The sequence below is a fragment of the Phocoena sinus genome, chromosome 1 (genome assembly GCF_008692025.1).
Source record: "Phocoena sinus isolate mPhoSin1 chromosome 1, mPhoSin1.pri, whole genome shotgun sequence".
Lineage (NCBI taxonomy): Eukaryota > Metazoa > Chordata > Mammalia > Artiodactyla > Phocoenidae > Phocoena > Phocoena sinus.
The window spans coordinates 16,555,770-16,574,554 of NC_045763.1; the positions used below are offsets into that span (position 1 = coordinate 16,555,770).

Sequence of the window (18,785 nt, forward strand, 5' to 3'; positions counted from 1 at the left end):
GTATGTGTGTGGTGTGTGTGTGTGGCGTGTGTGGTGTGTGTGTGTGTGTGTGTGTGTGTGGTGTGTGTGGTATGTGTGGCATATGTGTGTGTGGTGCGTGTGTGGTATGTGTGGTGCGTGTGGTGTGTGTGGTATGTGTGGTGTGTGTGTATGTGGTATGTGTGGTGTGTGTGGTATGTGTGGCATGTGTGTGTGTGGTGCGTGTGTGGTATGTGTGGTGTGTGTGGTGTGTGTGGTGTGTGTGTATGTGGTATGTGTGGTGTGTGTGTGGTGTGTGTGTATGGTGTGTGTGTCATGTGTGTGTATGGTGTGTGTGTGTGTGGTGTGTGTGGTGTGTGTGTGTGGTATGTGTGGCGTGTGTGTGTGGTGTGTGTATGGTGTGTGTGTGTGGTGTGTGTATGGTGTGTGTGTGTATGGTGTGTGTGTGTGTGGTGTGTGTGGTGTGTGTGTGGTGTGTGTGTGTATGTGTGGTGGGGGGGATATAAAAGGCATAGTCCTTTCCTCCAAGTTAATAATTTAGTTGGGGATACACACAAGAAAAGTAAAAAGACAACAGTAGGAGAAATGTCTGTCATTTATTCTACCAACATAGACCGAGGATATTTAGTCCATGCCAAATGGGTGATGCAGACAATACGGTGCCAGGACTCAGGAAGGAAGAAAGAGTCTTAGGAATAGAAGGAACTATGAAAAATCATTCCCACTGAGTACAAGGCAGCAGAGTTATCTCACTGAATCTTCAAAAAAACAAAAATGAAACAACCCTAAGAGATCACTTTAAGGCCATCTTTACATACAGGGAAACTGGGGCACAGAGAGACTAAGTACCCTGCTCAGTGGCCACTGGGGTTTGAACCCCAGTCTCTCTCTGCTATGCCTGCTATGGGCCTGGAAGGGAGCCCTCCGGTGATGACTGGCCCAGGAGGCAGGGCAGCCCCATCTGTCAGGTGCTGCCATGAGGAGGGATGGGAGCTGGCGCAGGTGGGCAGTGTGGAGGGCTGCCAAATCCTCCAAGTGCCCCCAAAACACAGTGCACAGAGGAACCAGCTTCCTTTGAGCCGGTTCTCACAGGACATGGGGCAGAGGCAAGAGGAGGGGGCCGGACTCCCGAGGCGAGGTTGGTCGGTGGGCTCAAGCAAAGGAAGCAAACGGTGGGCAGCCTTAGCCGTGGCCCAGCCCCAGGTGACGAGATGAAGCTGACTGCAGGAGATGGAGGCTTGTGACTAAGCACACAGGCCCAGCCGCACCGCCTGTTGACCCAAGCTGACTGGCAACAAGAGGGACCGTTTCCTGATACGGGGGCGACACCCCCGTTGGAGGATGAGGACGCCAAGGCTCTGAGCAAGTGAACGGAACAAGTCGCTCTGTGGTGTGGGAGCGCCCAGGCTGACCCCACTCCAGGCTGCTTCGGCAATGCCAAGGCCGGGGTTTTCCCACTTTCCCTCATCACCCCTTGGCCAGTCGTGCCAGGGGCTGCTGCAGCCCTTCTGGCACGTTCAGCTCCCCACTGCACAGGGAGGAAGGCAGCAGGGCAGGTGTCAGGGGCTGTTTCTTAGACTTGGGTTCAAATCCCAGCTTTCTGCTTCTGGCCTCACGCAAGTGGCCTCGTCTCTCTGGGGGTCGGTTTCTCCATCTGGAGATGAGGAAGGACGGTAGAACCAGTTTCATGGTGATGATGATCTCATGGCTGGGCGGGGGGCTCAGCTCCCTGGAGTCTTAGGGTCCACTGTTCCCAGGCCAATCCTCAGAGAGCAGAAGAGAATGCATGGGCTGGCAGGGTGGTCTTCCTCTCACTCGGAGACACAATGCCAGCTGGGGCTGGGCAGCCTGTGTGCTTATTAACATCTGATGACAAACCCAAAGTCCTGAAGGCTGACAAAGGGCTCAGAACAGTCGCACAACAGCACAAAAATCAGGGCGACGCTATGTCGAGGTAATTACTTGTTTTGAGATGACCGTACAACAATTAAAGATTATTGAGCCCTTAGGCATGAAAACAGAGAAAGGAAATGGTAGGGGACATGGCACCATTTAAAATATCTCTAAATGAGATCTTTGAGTCGCATGCCCCACTTCCCGACAAAGGGAACGTACCAGAATCTTTATGGGGGCAGGGGATGGGGGGAAAGAATTTCTGTGTAGTTTGAAAAAGCCTATTCACTATTATGATATAACTTCATATCTGGAAAAGGAAAAGAATACCTATTGTTTTTATACAACAAACTGCAGGAAGTAAAGCTTGACAAATACTTGGCTGGTGGGAAAACCCAGAAGCCAGCTGTTAAGAGGGTGATTCTCAGGGAGAAAGACACATCAGAATATGTGTGTGTGTGTGTGTGTGTGTGTGTGTGGTGTGTGTGTGGTGTGTGTGATGTATGTGTGTGTGTGTGCGTGTGCGTGTGTGTGTGTGAGAGAGAGAGTCAGAGAGAGAGGTATTTGTAGTTATCATAGGGGGACTTGGTTTTAAAACAAAATAAGAAGCCAGCCCCCAGGAATCAGTCTGAGAGGCTTGAGTTCTTCACTAAGCACCTAATCTGCTAGGCACACTGCAAGGTACCCAGGTGGTACTTAAGCAACAATCACTTGATTATTTAACTATTACTGGTTTGTAGATGCTTTACCAACTATCCTTGGCCTAGCAGGTGCTTAATGTACATTTGATTAATTAATACATGGTTTCCAGGCCCCCCAATCTCCTGTCAACACGTTCAAAACTCAGCTCAGGCTCCCCCTCCTCGGAGAAAACTTCCCAGACCCTCATCCTTCTCTGTGCCCCTTGGCTGCCTGGGTGTCCGCTATCTGAGCACAGGCCATGCTATGTCATGGCTGTCTCCTTGCCTACATCCCCCACTAGAATGTGAGCCTGAGGGTAGAGCCAGCACCTTACTTGCATTTATAGTTCCTTTGCCCAGCACTGAACTTGGCACCTAGCAGCTATCCGATACATGGTTGTTTTTTTTTTTTTTTTTTGCAGTACGCGGGCCTCTCACCGTTGTGGCCTCTCCCACTGCGGAGCACAGGCTCCGGATGCGCAGGCTCAGCGGCCATGGCTCACGGGCCCAGCCGCTCCGCGGCACGTGGGATCTTCCCGGACCGGGGCACGAACCCGTGTCCCCTGCATCCACAGGCGGACTCCCAACCACTGCGCCACCAGGGAAGCCCCCAGTACATGTTTGTTGAATGAATGAATGGCTGAGTGAATAAAAGAGCTTCGTCCGGGCCTTGGTCACCACCTGTGGATGCAGCAGATATCTCTTCCCTTTAGGACGTGCATGATCCGTCGAGCAGGTGCCAGATCTAGCTCACAGACACTCGTCTGGATGGTGCCTGGCCTCGACACTAAGTAAGACACTCCAGAATATTTTCCAGAGAATTTTTTTTTTTTTTTTTTTTTTTTTTTTTATGCGTTACGCGGGCCTCTCACTGTTGTGGCCTCTCCCGTTGCGGAGGACAGGCTCCGGACGCACAGGCTCAGCGGCCATGGCTCACGGGCCCAGCCGCTCCGCGGCATGTGGGATCTTCCCAGACCGGGGCACGAACCCGTGTCCCCTGCATCGGCAGGCGGACTCTCAACCACTGCGCCACCAGGGAAGCCCTTTTCCAGAGAATTTATCGTTTGTTTTGCTGTCACTGCTTGCAAAGCATCTGTAAGTTTCTGGAAAGGATGGTGCAGCAGGAAGGTGGATAAGTGTGTATTTAAGTGCCCAGACATAATTTAAAGGTGAGTCTTTCAGAATCATCAGAATTTGCATTGACTGATGTTTGCACAAATGTGGCTGATGCCAGCCAGCACCTGCTGCTGGGTAATGAGGTTATTGTCAATATCTGGGGAGGCCTCTGCTTTCCCAGGCCCAGGCAGCTGATAAAGACACATGAATTCGCTCAAGGGTCACCGGATCCCCGGCCCAGCTCCACCCTGGGGGAAGAATTCCCCTCACCCAGGTCCAGCCTGGGGAACCTTCTGCAGCCCCGAGGTGGAAGGGACAGACAGAAGCAGGATTCCTCCCTGCGGGCCCCACCTGGCAATGACAGAACTGTTTGGGGCCCAACCACTAGAAGCCAGGCCTTGGGGGCTCCCTTCTGGTTTCTGATGGAGAAACAGCCTGGGAACTCCTAGGGGCAATCTCAGGGCAATACTGCCTGCTGGAGTCTAGCCTGCTCCCCGTTCACAGGGCCAAGAGCTGGGCAGACGAGGCTGGCTAGGGCCTATACTTCCAGGCAGGGTGTTCTAAACTAAACCTGATTTAGGATGAAGCAAGATGGTGGCTGCAGCAGGACTTCCCTGGTGGTCCAGTGGTTAAGGCTCCACGCTTCCAATGTAGTGGGCACGTGTTCGATCCCTGGTCGGGGAACTAAGATCCCACATGCCTTGTGGTGGGGCCAAAAAAGGAAGATGGCAGCTGCAGGACTAGGGTGATCAGTAGAGAAAGACTGTCCCCACTTAATCCTCCTTCTTGCTCTTTGTTCATTCAATCGTTTACTATTCATTTTGCAAAGTATTTGCACATCTATGGCATGCAGGCACTATGCTCAGCACATATGGTTAAGAAATCATTAATTAATCAATCAGATACGCATTAATCACCTGCTGTGCTGGGCGCACTTGGTAAAAATCTACAAATCATTAAATAGTCAGTTAAACAATTAAGCGATTATTTCTTAGGTACCACTTAGGCACCTGACACAGATTAAGTTCTCATTGAACGTTTGTGGAAGGAATAATGAATGAATGAATGAGTGCTTGATCCAGGAGCGATGTAAGGATGACTCAGATGAAGTCCTGCCCTCCCTCCAGGCCCCCAAATCCCTTCCTCATTCCAGTGCAGCATGGCCACCCACGCAGGCCAGGAAATTCACACTGGAGAAGGCTCAACAAAACCTACAGTTGATGTTCCCCGATCCTGTGAAGGTTCACGATGGCTCTGATGGGATGAGTACCAGGTGACCGAGTTGATGGGGTTAAACTCTTGGCAGAGCCCCAGAGGCTACTCAAGCAGGTGGCCTACTGTCAGCAGAAAGCTGGATCTTGGGGCCCAGGGGAGAGATCCTGGAACTGACTGGACTCCCATCCTTATTTTTAACTTGGATCTGCCCTTTCCAGGTCCATAAGAGCTTATGGATCATTGATTCTGTGTAAGGCACTTGCTACATATACTCAGCCAGACACAGAGAACCAGCCTCAGGCCACTGACAGTGGGATTAAAGTGGGGTCTGATCATATACAAGGTAGGACAGAGAAATGAGATGACAGAGGTACACAAAGGTCCCTGGCTCACAGAAGGACAGCTTTTCTGGGAGCACTAACCCACACTGGAGTGCACCATGAATTACAAAGCCTGAGCTCTGGGGCCCGCCAGCCCATGGTTGAACTCCAGCTGCCCCACTCCCTCTCGCACTAGCCACGTGACCTTGGACAAGTTACTTAGCGCCACTGCCTCAGTTCCCTTGTGCGGAAAACAGGGCCAGAAGCAACCACACCTCACAGGGCTGCTGTGAGGAGGGCAATGAGATTACATCCGTAAAGGAGAGGCCTGGTATTTGGTACATGGAAAGTATTCAGCAAACGGAAGCCATTATTGCTATTTTGTTGGAACTGAGGATGGAGCAAAGGGCCAGCCCGTGTGTCGAACCAGCCCACATCCTAACAATAATAGTACCTGGAGCTAAGGCTAGAGAAGGCCTATTGGGCACCAGGTATGTGATAGACATCATCTCAAATCCTCAGAGACATCCCCAAACTGAGCACTATTTTCTCCATTTAAAGTAGAGAAGACAGAGGCTCTGAGAGATTGAGTGACTTGTCCAAGGTCACATGGACAATAAGTTGCCCAGCCAGGATTTGAACTCATGTCCTTCTGACCCCCAAACCTTAACATCACCCATCTGCCCAGCTCCCAGGTCTTGGTCTGTTGCAGCAACCCCAGCCTCCAGACCCAGCTCTCTCCTTGGCCTCGGAGGCCAGTCCTGGCTTGAGCAGGGAAGCCCCCTTATACAAGTGGACACAGCCTGGGGCAGGAGTGAGTGAAGCCCATCATGCAACACGGGTGCACCTACTTGTCCGGTATTGGATGCCTAGCGCTGCCAAGCAGGCCACCATTCCTGCCGCCAGAAGTACCACCAGCATCACCAGCCGCTTCTCCAGCTGCGTCCGTGCGGCCCAGCACCTCTGGCCACTCCGGGGGCTTCGGAAGTTCACCTGTAGGGAAGGAGACAGGCGGGGCGAGGAGAACGTGAGCCCAGGGCCCCCACTACCCAGGAGGAGGGGGCTCCACGGCAGAACCCAGCCCTGGGGAGACACCAGGGCTGCCTGATGTCCGTCCCCTCCTGCCTCAGGGGTGGTCTGGTTCCCATGGAATCAGTCCTAATCCAGGAAAGGAACCAGCACCCTGCTCAGCAGCTCAGATTCACTGCTAAACATCCGAGTCAAGCAGTCAACCCAGCTGGGCTTGTGTTTTTTGTGTCACCTGATACGGGTAGAAGAAAAAAAAAAAGATCAGCTTTTCCCTGTTTCTCCAGTAAGGAGTTCAAAAAAAAACCAGGATGTTTGGACTCGCAGGCATCCAGCAGACATCCAGCTGGGCTCTCTTCAGAGTCTCAGCTTCAACAGGCTGGGGGTGACACAACCCCCATGATAACCCAACCACAGTGCATACTTCCCAGGGGCACAGACAGCCTTAGCTGTCGAAACCGTCATAATCCCATGAGGGCTGTGTTCTTAGTTTCTTTTTACAAATGAGGAAACCGAAGTCCGGAGAGGTAAGACCCTTGCCTCTCATCACACAGCTAAATGGGTAGAGCTCGGATTTGAGCCCAAGTGTATTGATTCTAGAGCCTGCCTGTGGGTCAGAGATTAGAGTCTTGGGAGATGTCAGGGGAGATGCAGTGGAGAAATAGCTCCATTGGAGCAGGTCCTCAAAGGGAGGAAAAAATGTCCTCAGCCTAACAGTCCAGCTAAACAGGAAAGGAGGCACAATGGGAGGAAGTGGAGGGTGTGACAGGGCCTTCCAGGCTGAGGAGGAACCCACCAGTCTATAGCACTCAGAGTCCTCGGCCCGGCCCTCAGACCCAAGGCCAGCTGGGGGCTCCCCTCTGTTCTATGAGGCGCTTCCTGCAAAAGCCAGGGCCGCGGGACAGGAAGGGTCCCCTGAAGGTGGGGTTCAGTTTAGTGACATTGTGGCCAACAGTCGAGCACCAACTCAGGGCCACGTTGGAAAGACCGAGGGGAAAGACAGACTCCCTTGCTTTCAGCTGCTCACTGCCCAGCAGAGAGGCAGATAAAGACATAGACTGGGGTGGGCAGAGGTTCAGTCTGGGAAGGCTTCCTAGAGGTGGGGATGCCTGGGCTGGCTCTTAAAGAATAACTAGAAGCTGGCCAGGTGAATGGGGAGGGGAAGGGAAAAGGGGGGCCTGGATCCTAAGGGGTGCTGTAAGCCAGGTGAAAGACTGGGGACTTCCTCCTGAGGGCTGGAGTGATACGATTAGATTTACCCTTTGGAAAAGTCATGGTGGCAGGAGCAAGGCTTGGAGGGGAGCAGGCATGCAGGCAGGGAGACCCACAGCCTTCCAGGAGGTGAAGCGGATGATGTCAGGGGAGATGAGGAGACCCAGCCTCTGACCTGCGAGTGCCCCCCAACAGCTGAGGGGATGGCGGCCCCTAGGAGCAGGTCACAGCCTTCAGGGAGCCTCACACTGGCGCCTGGGGAATCTGAGGCTGGTCACCTTAGGGAAGGGCATTGAACAGCCTCACGGTCGCCACTGGATATTTTGTGAACAGAAAATGACTGGGGGGGCTTCCCTGGTGGCGCAGTGGTTGGGAGTCCACCTGCCGATGCAGGGGACACGGGTTCGTGCCCCGGTCTGGGAGGATCCCACGTGCCGCGGAGCGGCTGAGCCTGTGAGCCATGGCCGCTGAGCCTGCGTGTCTGGAGCCTGTGCTCCACAACGGAAGAGGCCACAGCAGTGAGAGGTCCGCGTACAGCAAAAAAAAAAAAAAAAAAAAAAAAAAAAAAGAAAATGACTGGGGGTTACTGCTCTAGAGAAGGAGGAAGACAAGAACTTTTTGTGGAAAAAAAAAAAACAGTGGGTCCTACAACCGATAAAAGGAACTTGAGGCTTGGTGACAATGCTGTGGAGGTCTGGGAAGTTCGGACACAGAAGAAGCTGTGTCAGGCGGGGGTCGGGGCGGGTCGCCTCCTGGAATCCCTTAAGAACATTTTTAAAAACGTGAGACATGAAGATTCTGACCACGCTACTGGTGCAGACACAGCCTGGGATGATGCTGACATGCTCACAACAATCGACGTCTATAAAGTGCTTTTTCAGAGGCATCAATTCTCTCACGCAGTTTACCCCGGGCACCGGTATCTCAGAGGGCCCTCAAAGGATTTGCCCTGTCTGGGGATGCTGACATTTACTTTCCCTGGGCCCCTGAGCTGGTCTCACCTTCTGCCTCCCACTCTGGGCCTCTCAGTGCCCCCATTACCAAGGCTCAGTTCGTGGGGGGAGAGGGGTGAAAAGCTAAGAGATGGAGTGATCTTGGTGTAACAGGTACCCAGTCCCCTTGGAGGCCAAGGATCACAGCCCTCAGGGCTGGGGAAGCAGAAAACCCTCTCTTATGTGGACAGAGCAATACCGAGGTGCAGGGAAGCTGAGGAGGTGAAAGGGAGAGAAAGAAGAAATAAAAGGGAGAGGATGAAAGACAAAGGGAGGGAAGGAAAAAAAGAGTAATCATGGCAGGTATTGTTTGAGGGCTTTCTGTGCTTCTGGCATCACGTTCATTCTATTTTGTTGCTAGATGATGCTATTCTATCTTCACAACACCCTTAAGAGTAGGTATGAGTACTAGCTCCAGAAGAAACACAGGAAGTGGGGCGAGGAGACAGCGTGAGAAAACCCACGTCCCTCCAGAACCCACAGCCCCAGCCGAGTGGCCACGCTGCCCCCCAGGAGCCGCAAGCAGAGCTGAGCCTCACTGTTTCACGTCAAACAAACAGATGGTGTTCACTGCAAAACTTAAACAGAATTAAGTCAGAATTAAATTAAAAATTCATATTTCTAGGCAGAAATGGCAAACGGAATTTGAAAATAGGGTTTTTAGCCTCTGTACTGTTCTTTGCTCGACTTGAACGACCAGGTTGACGGGCCTCTTGGTTTCTGCACAAGCCTCATATCTGAGGGCAGAAATCCAGGGGCATCCTCCTGCGGCAGGAGAAGTCACCGGGAGACTGCGCCGGGATCAAGAGGCCTCTCCAGGAGAGCCTGTCCAACTCCTGGGTGCAACGGACGGGGCCGGGGCTGTGGGTCTGCGCTGCTGTCTGGCTCCGTGCTGTCTCCTCCCTGAGCCCCTCTTGTCCCCGCCTTGCCTCCTTCAGAGCCGGCCTTTTGGAAATGAGGGCGTGCTGATCGTGAGAGAAGGGTCTGCAGGGACGTGGAGGGTCGGGAGATTAGTGACGGGCAGCCCTCTTGGTCTCTGGAGAGGTAACAGGGAAGGGGCATCAGCTAAGCCGCAGAGCTGGAAGATGACGTCCAGCTGACGTCTGGAAGATGGGGTAAGGATGACCATGAACGCTCAGCTCGCTGGCAGGCTTAACATCCTAGCGACTGTCGTGTGAGGCAGAGAGAGAATGAAACAGAGAGGAAAGGATGCGCTGGCAAGACAGGTGGAGAGGGAGACCGAGAAGGAAACAGAGCTGGAGAAGGAGAAAGAGGGAGGAACTGTCTAGCTGTCCAGCCCAGGAGTTCCCAGGGTTTCCAGAGCCAAGGGAACAAAGCCCTGATGAGGGATAGATATTCGGTTACAGAAGTGAGGGCCTGGTTCGGCAAGGTTCTGCAAGAACGAGTTCTGCAGGCGAGGATCGGACACCACGCCCGGGGCCCAGGAGACAAGCCAGCAGAAGGGGCGGGGAGCCTGGCTTTCAGAGGAAACAGGGGCTCCAGAGGGAAGGCAGAGTCTTTTCCTGGGTCACCGCCTGGCCCCCCAGCGACCTGGCTGAGTGGAGCAGCGCACAGGAGTCAGTCTGGCCAAAGGATTGGCAGGGAGCACACCCGCTGCAGCCCGAAGGCCAGACCACTCCGTGGGGGCTGGCAGGGAGGTCTGGCTGCCTGCCTTGAAGTCAGCCTTTCGGAGCAGACAGACCAGGACAGCCTGGCCCTGCGTGATATCCTGCCTCCGTCAGGGTGTTAGGTTGGGGAAGTTTCTTCTAGCACAGTTTCTATATGGTGAGCTTCTGGCTGAGGCCACTGGGGCCAGGCCAGAGTGAAACTAGAATGCCCTCCTGTCCTCCCCATTTCCTTCCTGAGCCCTACCTGCCCCTCTGCCCCTGTGCTTGACTCTCTTCCAATGACTGAGAACAGCTTCTAGTATAGTACCTGTTGGGAGGGAGGGGACTCCTTATATCTAAACAGGATCAAAGTCTAGTATTTAGAAGAAGCACTTTCCAGCTCTCTTTGCTTCCCAGAGAAACACCCAGCTGCTGATGACACGACGGCACTGGAGAAAGGGCACCAATCCGAGAAGTCAAAGGTCACCCTTGACTTTTTCAAGATCCCTCATGCGTCCCTGGGCGGCCTCTGGACCTCAGTCACCTATTTTTAAAATGAGGAAGTTGGATGAGGTGCCAGGTCTGACCAGCTCAGATCCCAGAGCAACTCGAAGGCCAGAAGCATAAAGATCTAACAGGCAGGTAGAGCTGAAAGGGTCTCCTGGTAAGCAAAGAGGTCTCTGTAAAGCACTCAGTGGGACTGTCTCTGAAATCACCTGCTAAAGACAGCTCTGTGCATGGCGGGGGGCGGGGGTAGAAAAATGAGAAAACCACCACTAAGAATTCAATATCTCAGCTTTCCTTTTTCTTGAAAAAATTGATTTTTAGGATTAACTGGATGAGTTTCAACGGTTTTGGTAAACAGTTGGGGCCCTCTGCTCCCCAGTTTAGGCTGCAAGTGTATCTTTAGCTATTTCTCTTTGAGCCACTGGGGTGTGGGGAGACCAGGCAGCCAGTATGAGCAGAACAGAGGCAAAGGTATTATATTTAGGGCATCACTGAGATATCATGCCTGATGAGTTTTTATAATGATCCCGATAACAACCAAATGCATTTTCTGTTGTATTATACATGGTGCTTTCACTTATATTGTCTCATTTCAATCTTTGCAACAGCTCTGAGAGGTGGATTAATATTAACCCCATCTTGCCAAAAAAAGTGGTTTAAGTGAGTAGTTTTCAGGTCTCAGAGCCCACGAGAGGCGAAGCTGGGGCTCCGTGTTAGAGATGGGGCTTTCAATTCTGTACTCAGTCCACAGTGACTACTTTTAGTTGACTGTAATTAACTTGTACCTCAAATATGAGATCAAGGGAAAGAAAAATCCTTTCTTTCAGGTGAGGTACAGGTAGAAATTTGCTCCAGCTAAATACAGCACTTTGTCAGCATGTTCAGGCAAAAAGGTGGCAAGTTTGGCTGAAAGATGCAAGTTTTCATTTACTAGTGTTGGTATCGACGACTTTGAAGTTCTGAGAACCAATGGGCTTCCAAACCTTAAAAAATCAAGTAGCTGATTTTTATAGCTGCCCGTCAAGAGAGGGAGATTTGGGGGGACTGGGTCCATTTTAAGAAGCCTAAAATTGAGGAAGCAGTTGCGTTTCTAGCAATCACTCACAGGAAATTATTCGAAAGTCTAGAAAATGGTCACCCACAGTGTTAGAGATATTGGGCCTACTGTCCAACTGTAGCAGATTGCGTAAATATACTTTTATACATTGGTACCGTAAAGTATTATGATTTTTATTGGTAGCATGTTTTGGAAGTATTTTTTTAATTGTATTTTATTTTTTTGGTCCCACCACATGGCTTGCGGGATGTTAGTTCCTCAACCAGGGATCAAACTTGGGCACTCGGCAGTGAAAGCGCCGAGTCTTAACCACTGGACCGCCAGGGAATTCCCTGGAAGTACTTTTAAAATTGAGGTACAGTTGATGTTTTCCAAGTTTTTAACAACATAGAAAAATGCTTATGAAGTGGCACTAAATGAAAAAAGCAGGACAAAATACTGTGTACTTAGAGTGAGCTCAACTATATTCTAAAATATATATAAGCAAAAGTGAAAAACTAGAAGTGGTGATCTCTGAGTGGTGGGGTTACTGTTTCTTTGTAAATCTTTTTTTATCCTTGACTCTTTTTTTTTTTTCCACAAATGAGCATGCAAAGTTTTTATATTGGAAAAAAAATCCCTATGATTAAAAACATAAAATTAATAGAAAACTCTGCTTTGTAAGATGAGATAAATAGGTTCTTGACTCGTAGAAGAACGATCATTAGCTAGTTCACGTTTGCTTTAGGGAAGTCGGGGAGTCTCAAGGAAAGCCAGGCTGGGTACCCACAGAAACGCCTCCGAATCCTTGGGGCAAGCTTTTTGGCTTTTCCTGTAGTGAAAATGGGCGCTTTACCCAGTTTGGCAGTTTGGTGTACTGCCAACCAGTGGCAGTTTGCACTCCAACCACGTGATTGCTGTGTGACCACAGGAATGTCCCCAACCTCTCTGAGAGTCAGCTTTGTCATGCGCAGCATAGCCACAGGGGCCCTTACCTCATGACCAGAAGAAAAAACAAGAATCCTAGCAGGCCCAGAAATATGTATCACATCCATTTTCTCTAACTCCATTTTAAAGATGAGGGAATTGCGACTTAAAGAGATTAAGCTGCTCACCCAAGATCACAAGTGGTGTCAAATTCAAAGGTGGGCCCCCGGCTTCAGAGACTGGGCTGCCTCCGCTCTGCCAGGCAGCCTCAGGCGGATGAATGTACTTTGTGGCCTCAAAAAAGGCTATACCCACGTGGGCTGCTGTTATGATGATGACAACACAGCATATTATTTTGTTGTGAATTCCAAAATGCTTCTGTGCTGATATATTTAGAACCTTCTGTGAAAGATGAGACTGAAAAAGATTGCTGATTAGACTGTGTTTTGATTTGGGAAGGGAAAAGTGCCTGCCACAGAAATCTAATTTCCTGCTGGATTTAGCCTCTTAAGAAGGGTCTATGGGGAAGAGGGTCTAGACAGACTGGGTTTGATTTCTCACTCCCAGATTTCTAGCTCTGTGACCTAAGGCAAATTGTCTCCCCTTCTAGAGCCTCAGTTTCCTCATCTGTAAGTGAGAACAGTATTCCCTATAGCTCATGGGGGTGGTCCTGAAATTAAGTGGGATGATGTAGGTAAAGGTGCTCTATTCCAGTGGGCAGACCACTTGGGATCATGAGTTTGGATCTCCCTGGGCCTATTTAACTAGCCTGGAGGAGGGACTCAGTCAACACTGTTTCCCCTTACTAATATTATTATCCCAGCTTCTAAGAGCCTGAGTAGGGTTGGGCCTGGCAGCCTAAGTTTCCACACACCCTAAGTTTGCCTTTCGGAGGAGTTGTGATTTGTTGTCAGTTCACTGGGCAGCCCCAATACTCTCCTCAATGCCCCCCTTGGTCAACCTGGCAGAAGTCCTCTTGGACTGAGCTGCTCCAGCCTCTCTTTAAGCCGGTTTTTCGGAAGTCAGGTCACAGGGCCCCCTTGGGCATCCTTCATATTTCCAACTCGCTCCCATCCACCTGCCTGAGTCCAAACCCAACCAGGGCTGAGGTCCTGGTCAGGACTGTCCCAACTCAGCCCCACAGGGGAAGAAGAGCAAAAGGAGCCACACTCACTGGTCTGCTACCAGGCAGGGAGGCAGTGGGCATATTGGAATCCCACAGGGGCAGACCCTGGGTGGGGGAGGAATTGGGCTTCCTGAGTGGGCTGAAAGGGGCAGGGAAAGGGGGAGCAGAGGATGGGCTCCAACCCCCAGCAAACTCAGGGACTGGGGGGAAGAATGGGGTAATGCCCACCAGACAGGGTGACCAACCACCCCAGCTGACCGAGGACTGATGGGATTCCAGGGCTTTCCATGCTACAACAGGGACAGTTTTAGACTCTGCCAGTAAAGGGCTGTGTGACCCTGGGCAGGTCTCTCAGTACTCAGGGACGGCCTCTTCTGTGAAAAGAGAACTGGACCAGCTCACTTCTACAGGATGCTTCAACTCTGCCACCTGGCCTGTAGCCCCAGTAGCAGGTGGTCGTCGGGAGGGTTTGGAGAGGTGCAGAGCTGGGGAGGGGAGGCCGGTGGGGGGAGTCCAGCGCCTCAGGAGCACTTCTAATCCAGAAAGACTTTTTCGACAAGGAGCCCAGAGCTGCCGGTCTGGCACTGGCCCCCTCCCTCCCGACTGGCAGGATTGGGGCGGGGCGGGGGCGGCAACAGCAACAGCGCGACTGCCTGGTGGGCCTGGGCTGGGGGCTCACAGAGGGCCCGGGTTCCTACCTGAAGGTGGTTTGGGTACACGTCACCCTCGGAGAGCGAGTCCACCAGGTCCTCCTCGTCCAGCGTAGCCCGCTTGTAGGTCGACATCTGCAAGGCCAAGTGCAGCACGGACTCTCTTAGCGCCTCCATGGCTCTCACGCCCGAATGGGGAAGCGGCCACCCGCCGCCTCCGCTGCCGCGCCCCGCCCCGGCCGGGACACCGAGACCGGCCCACGGACCGGCCCGCGGCGGGGGAGGGGGGTTCCCGCCTCCCCCCGCCACCCCGCTCCCCGCTTATGCAACACCGTGCCTCACCCCCAGCGCCGACAGCGCGGCGGCCACCGGCCACGGCGGCCACAGGCTCCGCATGGTGCCCCCAGCGACGCCCGGATCCCCGCCGCCGCCGCCGCCGCCGCCGCCGAGGGCCCTCGGGTCTGGCCCGGGCGGGCCCGGCTGTGAGGCTGGGCCGGGCTTCGCACCACCTTCGCGGGCGGGGCCTGATCGGCGCGGCTCCGGTTCCCTCCCTGGCCGCGCGGGGGAGACCACCCCAGGGCCGGAGTCCCCGGGGAGATGGAGGCTGCTCCCTTTCCCAGAGATGGGGTGGAGGGGCCTTACCCCAGCAGGCAGGAAGGGGGCTCTCAGCAACCCCTCCTTCGAAGAAACATTAAGCTCCCCTTCAAATAAACCTCTATGGCAGATACCAAAAGTCAGATATTAGGAAAGTGCCCCTAATTTGGCCTACAACAGTCAAGAAAGAGGTTTCTCACCATTGTCCCTTAGGCGCCCCAAGAGCGGTCTTGCCCACTGGGGCTAGAAAGATTAGGGGGTAAAAAAGGGGTGGTATATAAAAGGCATGTGCCTCCCCTCTCATCTCCGCCATCCTCTAGCTCAGGGGTCTTTAAGTCAGAGTTCATGATGATCTCAGAAAATTCCAGAGGACTCTCCCGACCTAGAATGAAAAATGTTATGTGTGTGCGTTTGGGTGGCTGGAGGGGAATCCCATGCTTGTCTCCAGGCTCACAGGTGTGACCTTACCCTCAAAACATTAACAGCTTGGGGCCTAGTTGAAAATCAGGAAGGTGACCCTTCCCTCAGATGTGGGGTGCTCAGGCACTCTCCCTCCCACCCGAGACCCCAGACAACCCTAACCCAGCAGTTTCCCAAAGGACCCTCCGTATCCAGTGAGACCTGGGATCCCCCGCATTTATACATTTTTTTCAGCTTTCCAAAGTGCGCCTCTGTTCATTCCCATATTTGACTCTCACAGTCACACGTGTGTGAAGGAACAGGCACAGAGGGCTGAGGTGACATCCAGGGTCACAGCCACAGTAACAGCTCCTGAGGTCTCCTGGCTTCGCCTTCTGCCTTCTTATAGCCCTCTCTGCAGCCGGAGCGAGCCTTTAACAGGAAATTCTGATCTTGTTACCCTTGCTTCAAACTCTGCAGGGACAGTCCCTTTACCAGTCCCCCATGGCCCCTGCTCACCCTGACCCTCATCTTGTGCTGCTCCCACCTCACTCACTCAGGCCCCCAATTCTCTGGCCCTTCCTCTGTTCCTCAGATTCTCCAAGTTTCTCCTTCCCTCAAGACCTTTATAGCGCTGTTGCCTCTACCTGGAACATTCTTTCCTCATCTCTACTCCTCCCATGGCCAGCTCCTGCTTCAGATGTCAGTTTAAATGTCACCTCCGCAAATATCCCAAATTCTCGATTACGGCGCCCCCTTTTCCCCTTCATAGTATTTACTGCAGTCTGTTATTTATTTATTTATGTTGGTTTTTAGGTCTATCTCCGTCCCCCTCCCCAGAATTGTGAGTTTTATCAGGGCTGGGACCTTGTCTGGCACAGAGAGTCCCCATCACCTGGCATACCACAGGTGCTCAATAAACTTAAAATGAATGGTAGAACAATTAGAGGGGAAGTGAAAATTACTCTGGGGAACTGCCTTTGAATCCCTGTGCATCTAATTTTGCAATGCCCAAAGACAAAGGAAACACGTCTAAGCACCCTGGGAGAGGCAGGATGCGTGGGAAGAATTTGAGTTCTGGGGTCTTCTGCTCCACTCCCACTGGGTGCAGGACTTCCCATTACCCACCTGAGAGAGAGAAAGGGCTCCCAGGCTGCTTCATTTCATGCTGGGCTACAGCTGGGCTTTTTCTGAAATCAGGACTCTCAGCTACACTAAGCAACAGGTGTTACCTGCCCCAGGAAAAGACCCTTGAAAAAGAAATTCAAGTCACCAAACATCTCTACTGCCTGGCACAGCAGCTACTATTTCCTAGGCACCTAGGGGTATGAGGTGTTTGTCAGTTCTTCTACATCCATCATCTCATTTAAGCTCTTGGCTCTGAAGCAGGTATTCCTGGCCCCTTTTACAGAACCTTAAACTGAGGCTCGGGGAAGTAACTTGCCCAGGTGTAGTGAAGCAACGGCTCCTCCTTCCGTCTCAGCTCAGAGGTCAGCCCTTCCGGAAAGCTCTCCTGCCATTCTTCTCTGATCCCAAGCAGCCTCTGGCCTCCTGCTCTGTATCCTCCGCCTCCCCAAGCCCCCCATCCCATGCTTCCTCCTATTGAAAGCGCACAGCACCTTAAGTAGGAGAACCTTGAAGGCAGGGGTTGGGTCTCGTCAGGCCTTACATCCCCAAAGGCCTAGTCGGGGGCTGGAGCCTCCACAGGCGTCTGAGCGAAGGTGAGAAGAGAAGGAGGAGGCTGGCAGCCCATCCCAGGGGCCGAGGCCAGCCTGTCCGTGGAGGGGTGACGAGGGAAGCTCACATACCTCCCGGGCAGAAATCCAGAAATCCGCTGAGACGAAGAGCTGTTTATTTTTCAGCACACAAAAGATGAGGGGCCCTTCCTGAAATGCTGCCGGCCCGGGGCTGGGGAGTGAAACTGAACCCACCTCAGACGTGGGAATGGCTTAGCTGGCTCTGCCCCATGGGGAGCACAGTGGGCCCCAGGCAGCGAGTGACATTCCAACGACAGGGCAGCCCTATCTCTTACCCGCCAGGTTCTGGGCGGGGCCTTCCACACAATGTCTTGCTGGATCCCCACACCCACCAAGAGCCCCGACCTCAGCAGGTATCACTTCCCTTTTAGGAGAAGTGGGAGGGGACTAGACAGGGAGAGGGGCTGGGCAGACCAGACACCTAGAATGAGCCACTGGGCCCAACGTATCTATCCTGACCCGGTGAAGCCCTGTGAGGTGGCGATCACCACCTCCACTTTACAGAGGAGAAGACTGAGGATTGGGGAGGTGGCGGCACACACCGTCCCCCGCCCCTACTGCTCCCCGCCCCTGCCCCGAGTCACCTGGCTAGACAGTGAGATGCCAGGATGTGAATCCTCACTGCCTGACCTCACCACGCTGCCTCCAGAGAACCTCAGGCACTCAGCTAGTAAGGGGCGGCGCTGGGCCTGAAACCTGGGTCCTGGCCCCCTGGTCCCGTGCTCTTTGTGGAGGGGGAGCTGCTTCTTCAGGTGGGACCTCGTGGAGTCCAGAGGCGCTGAGTGGCAGGGCAGCCAGCGCCGTTCTCCCTAATTGCCTCATTTGCGGTTGTGGGGATGCCCGCAGCCAGGGAGCTTCAGGGAAGGGGAAGAACCTCTGCTGCTCTGGGGGGAGTCTCTGCCTTGATCTGCTCGCTCCTCTCCCAGCTCCGCTGAGCCCCTGGATGTGAAATGTGGGCCTGGTGTTCGTGTGAGAAGGGCTTGGCGGAGACCAAGAATGGAGGAGCGGGAACCACGGTCCCCAGTCCTCCCGCTACACAGAGAAGGTGAGGAAAGCCAGATGGAGGGTGTGATGGTGCCCAGCTCTGAAAACCCCACCCTGTGGAAATCAAAGGCCTGGGGTGAACAGAAATGAGAAGTACTGTAAATGCTTGTGTGTTTCTGACAACAAAGTCCTCTGGCCCAGGGGCAGGGCACTGGGTGTGATCTCACCGGGGATTTGCCCCAACTATGTTAGTCACTCAGATGGCTCTTGGGGTTGGTTTGCTCAAGGGCGGGGGTATCTTCCAAGAAATCTAGGAGCCCGTCAGAGGCAGCTGTAAGTGAAATTCAGAGGCTTGCGACTCCGTGGCCACATCCTCTGAGCCATTTTCACATTCTGTTTCTAAGTTTCAGCTCCTTAGGGATGCTGCCCTTTGTGGCCAAAGCCCCCATCAGTTCTTGCCTCTCGTGCCAGTAATTAGTTGAGATCTGTTGAATCTTTACATGTCATCTAATACACACTCAGGTTATATGTTAGTTAAATACTTACACTTAACAAGCACAATGATAGAGTGAGTAAAAGCTCTAGTTCCAAACCTCAGTTCAGGTCCCCACTATGCCACTTCCCAGTTGCGTGAGCCCGGGCAAGTGACTCAGGCTCTCTGTGCCTCAGCTGTCTCATCTGTAAAACGGGGATGAAAATAATAGCACCTCGCTCGTAGGACTGTTGTGATACTTAAATGGTTAATATAAAGTGCTTAGAACAGTG

At 52.8% G+C, this 18,785-nt stretch overlaps 1 protein-coding gene across 5 annotated transcripts in view; it reads right to left on the minus strand.

Moving 5' to 3' along the window:
* ECE1 (endothelin converting enzyme 1) overlaps positions 1-18,785 on the minus strand; it is a 113,824-nt gene that overhangs the window by 41,186 nt on the left and 53,853 nt on the right. For 3 of the 5 annotated variants that reach the window (XM_032627854.1, XM_032627846.1, XM_032627838.1), the window contains exons 1-3: positions 14,629-14,787; positions 14,335-14,421; positions 6,055-6,196 (exon numbers count right to left, since the gene is read on the minus strand). In XM_032627854.1, the coding sequence (XP_032483745.1) occupies positions 6,055-6,196; positions 14,335-14,421; positions 14,629-14,682 (283 nt within the window). In that variant the 5' untranslated portion in view covers positions 14,683-14,787. Of the gene's footprint in view, positions 1-6,054; positions 6,197-14,334; positions 14,422-14,628; positions 14,789-18,785 lie in introns of those variants that run through there. The other 2 variants (XR_004349314.1, XM_032627863.1) reach the window with 2 other exon arrangements.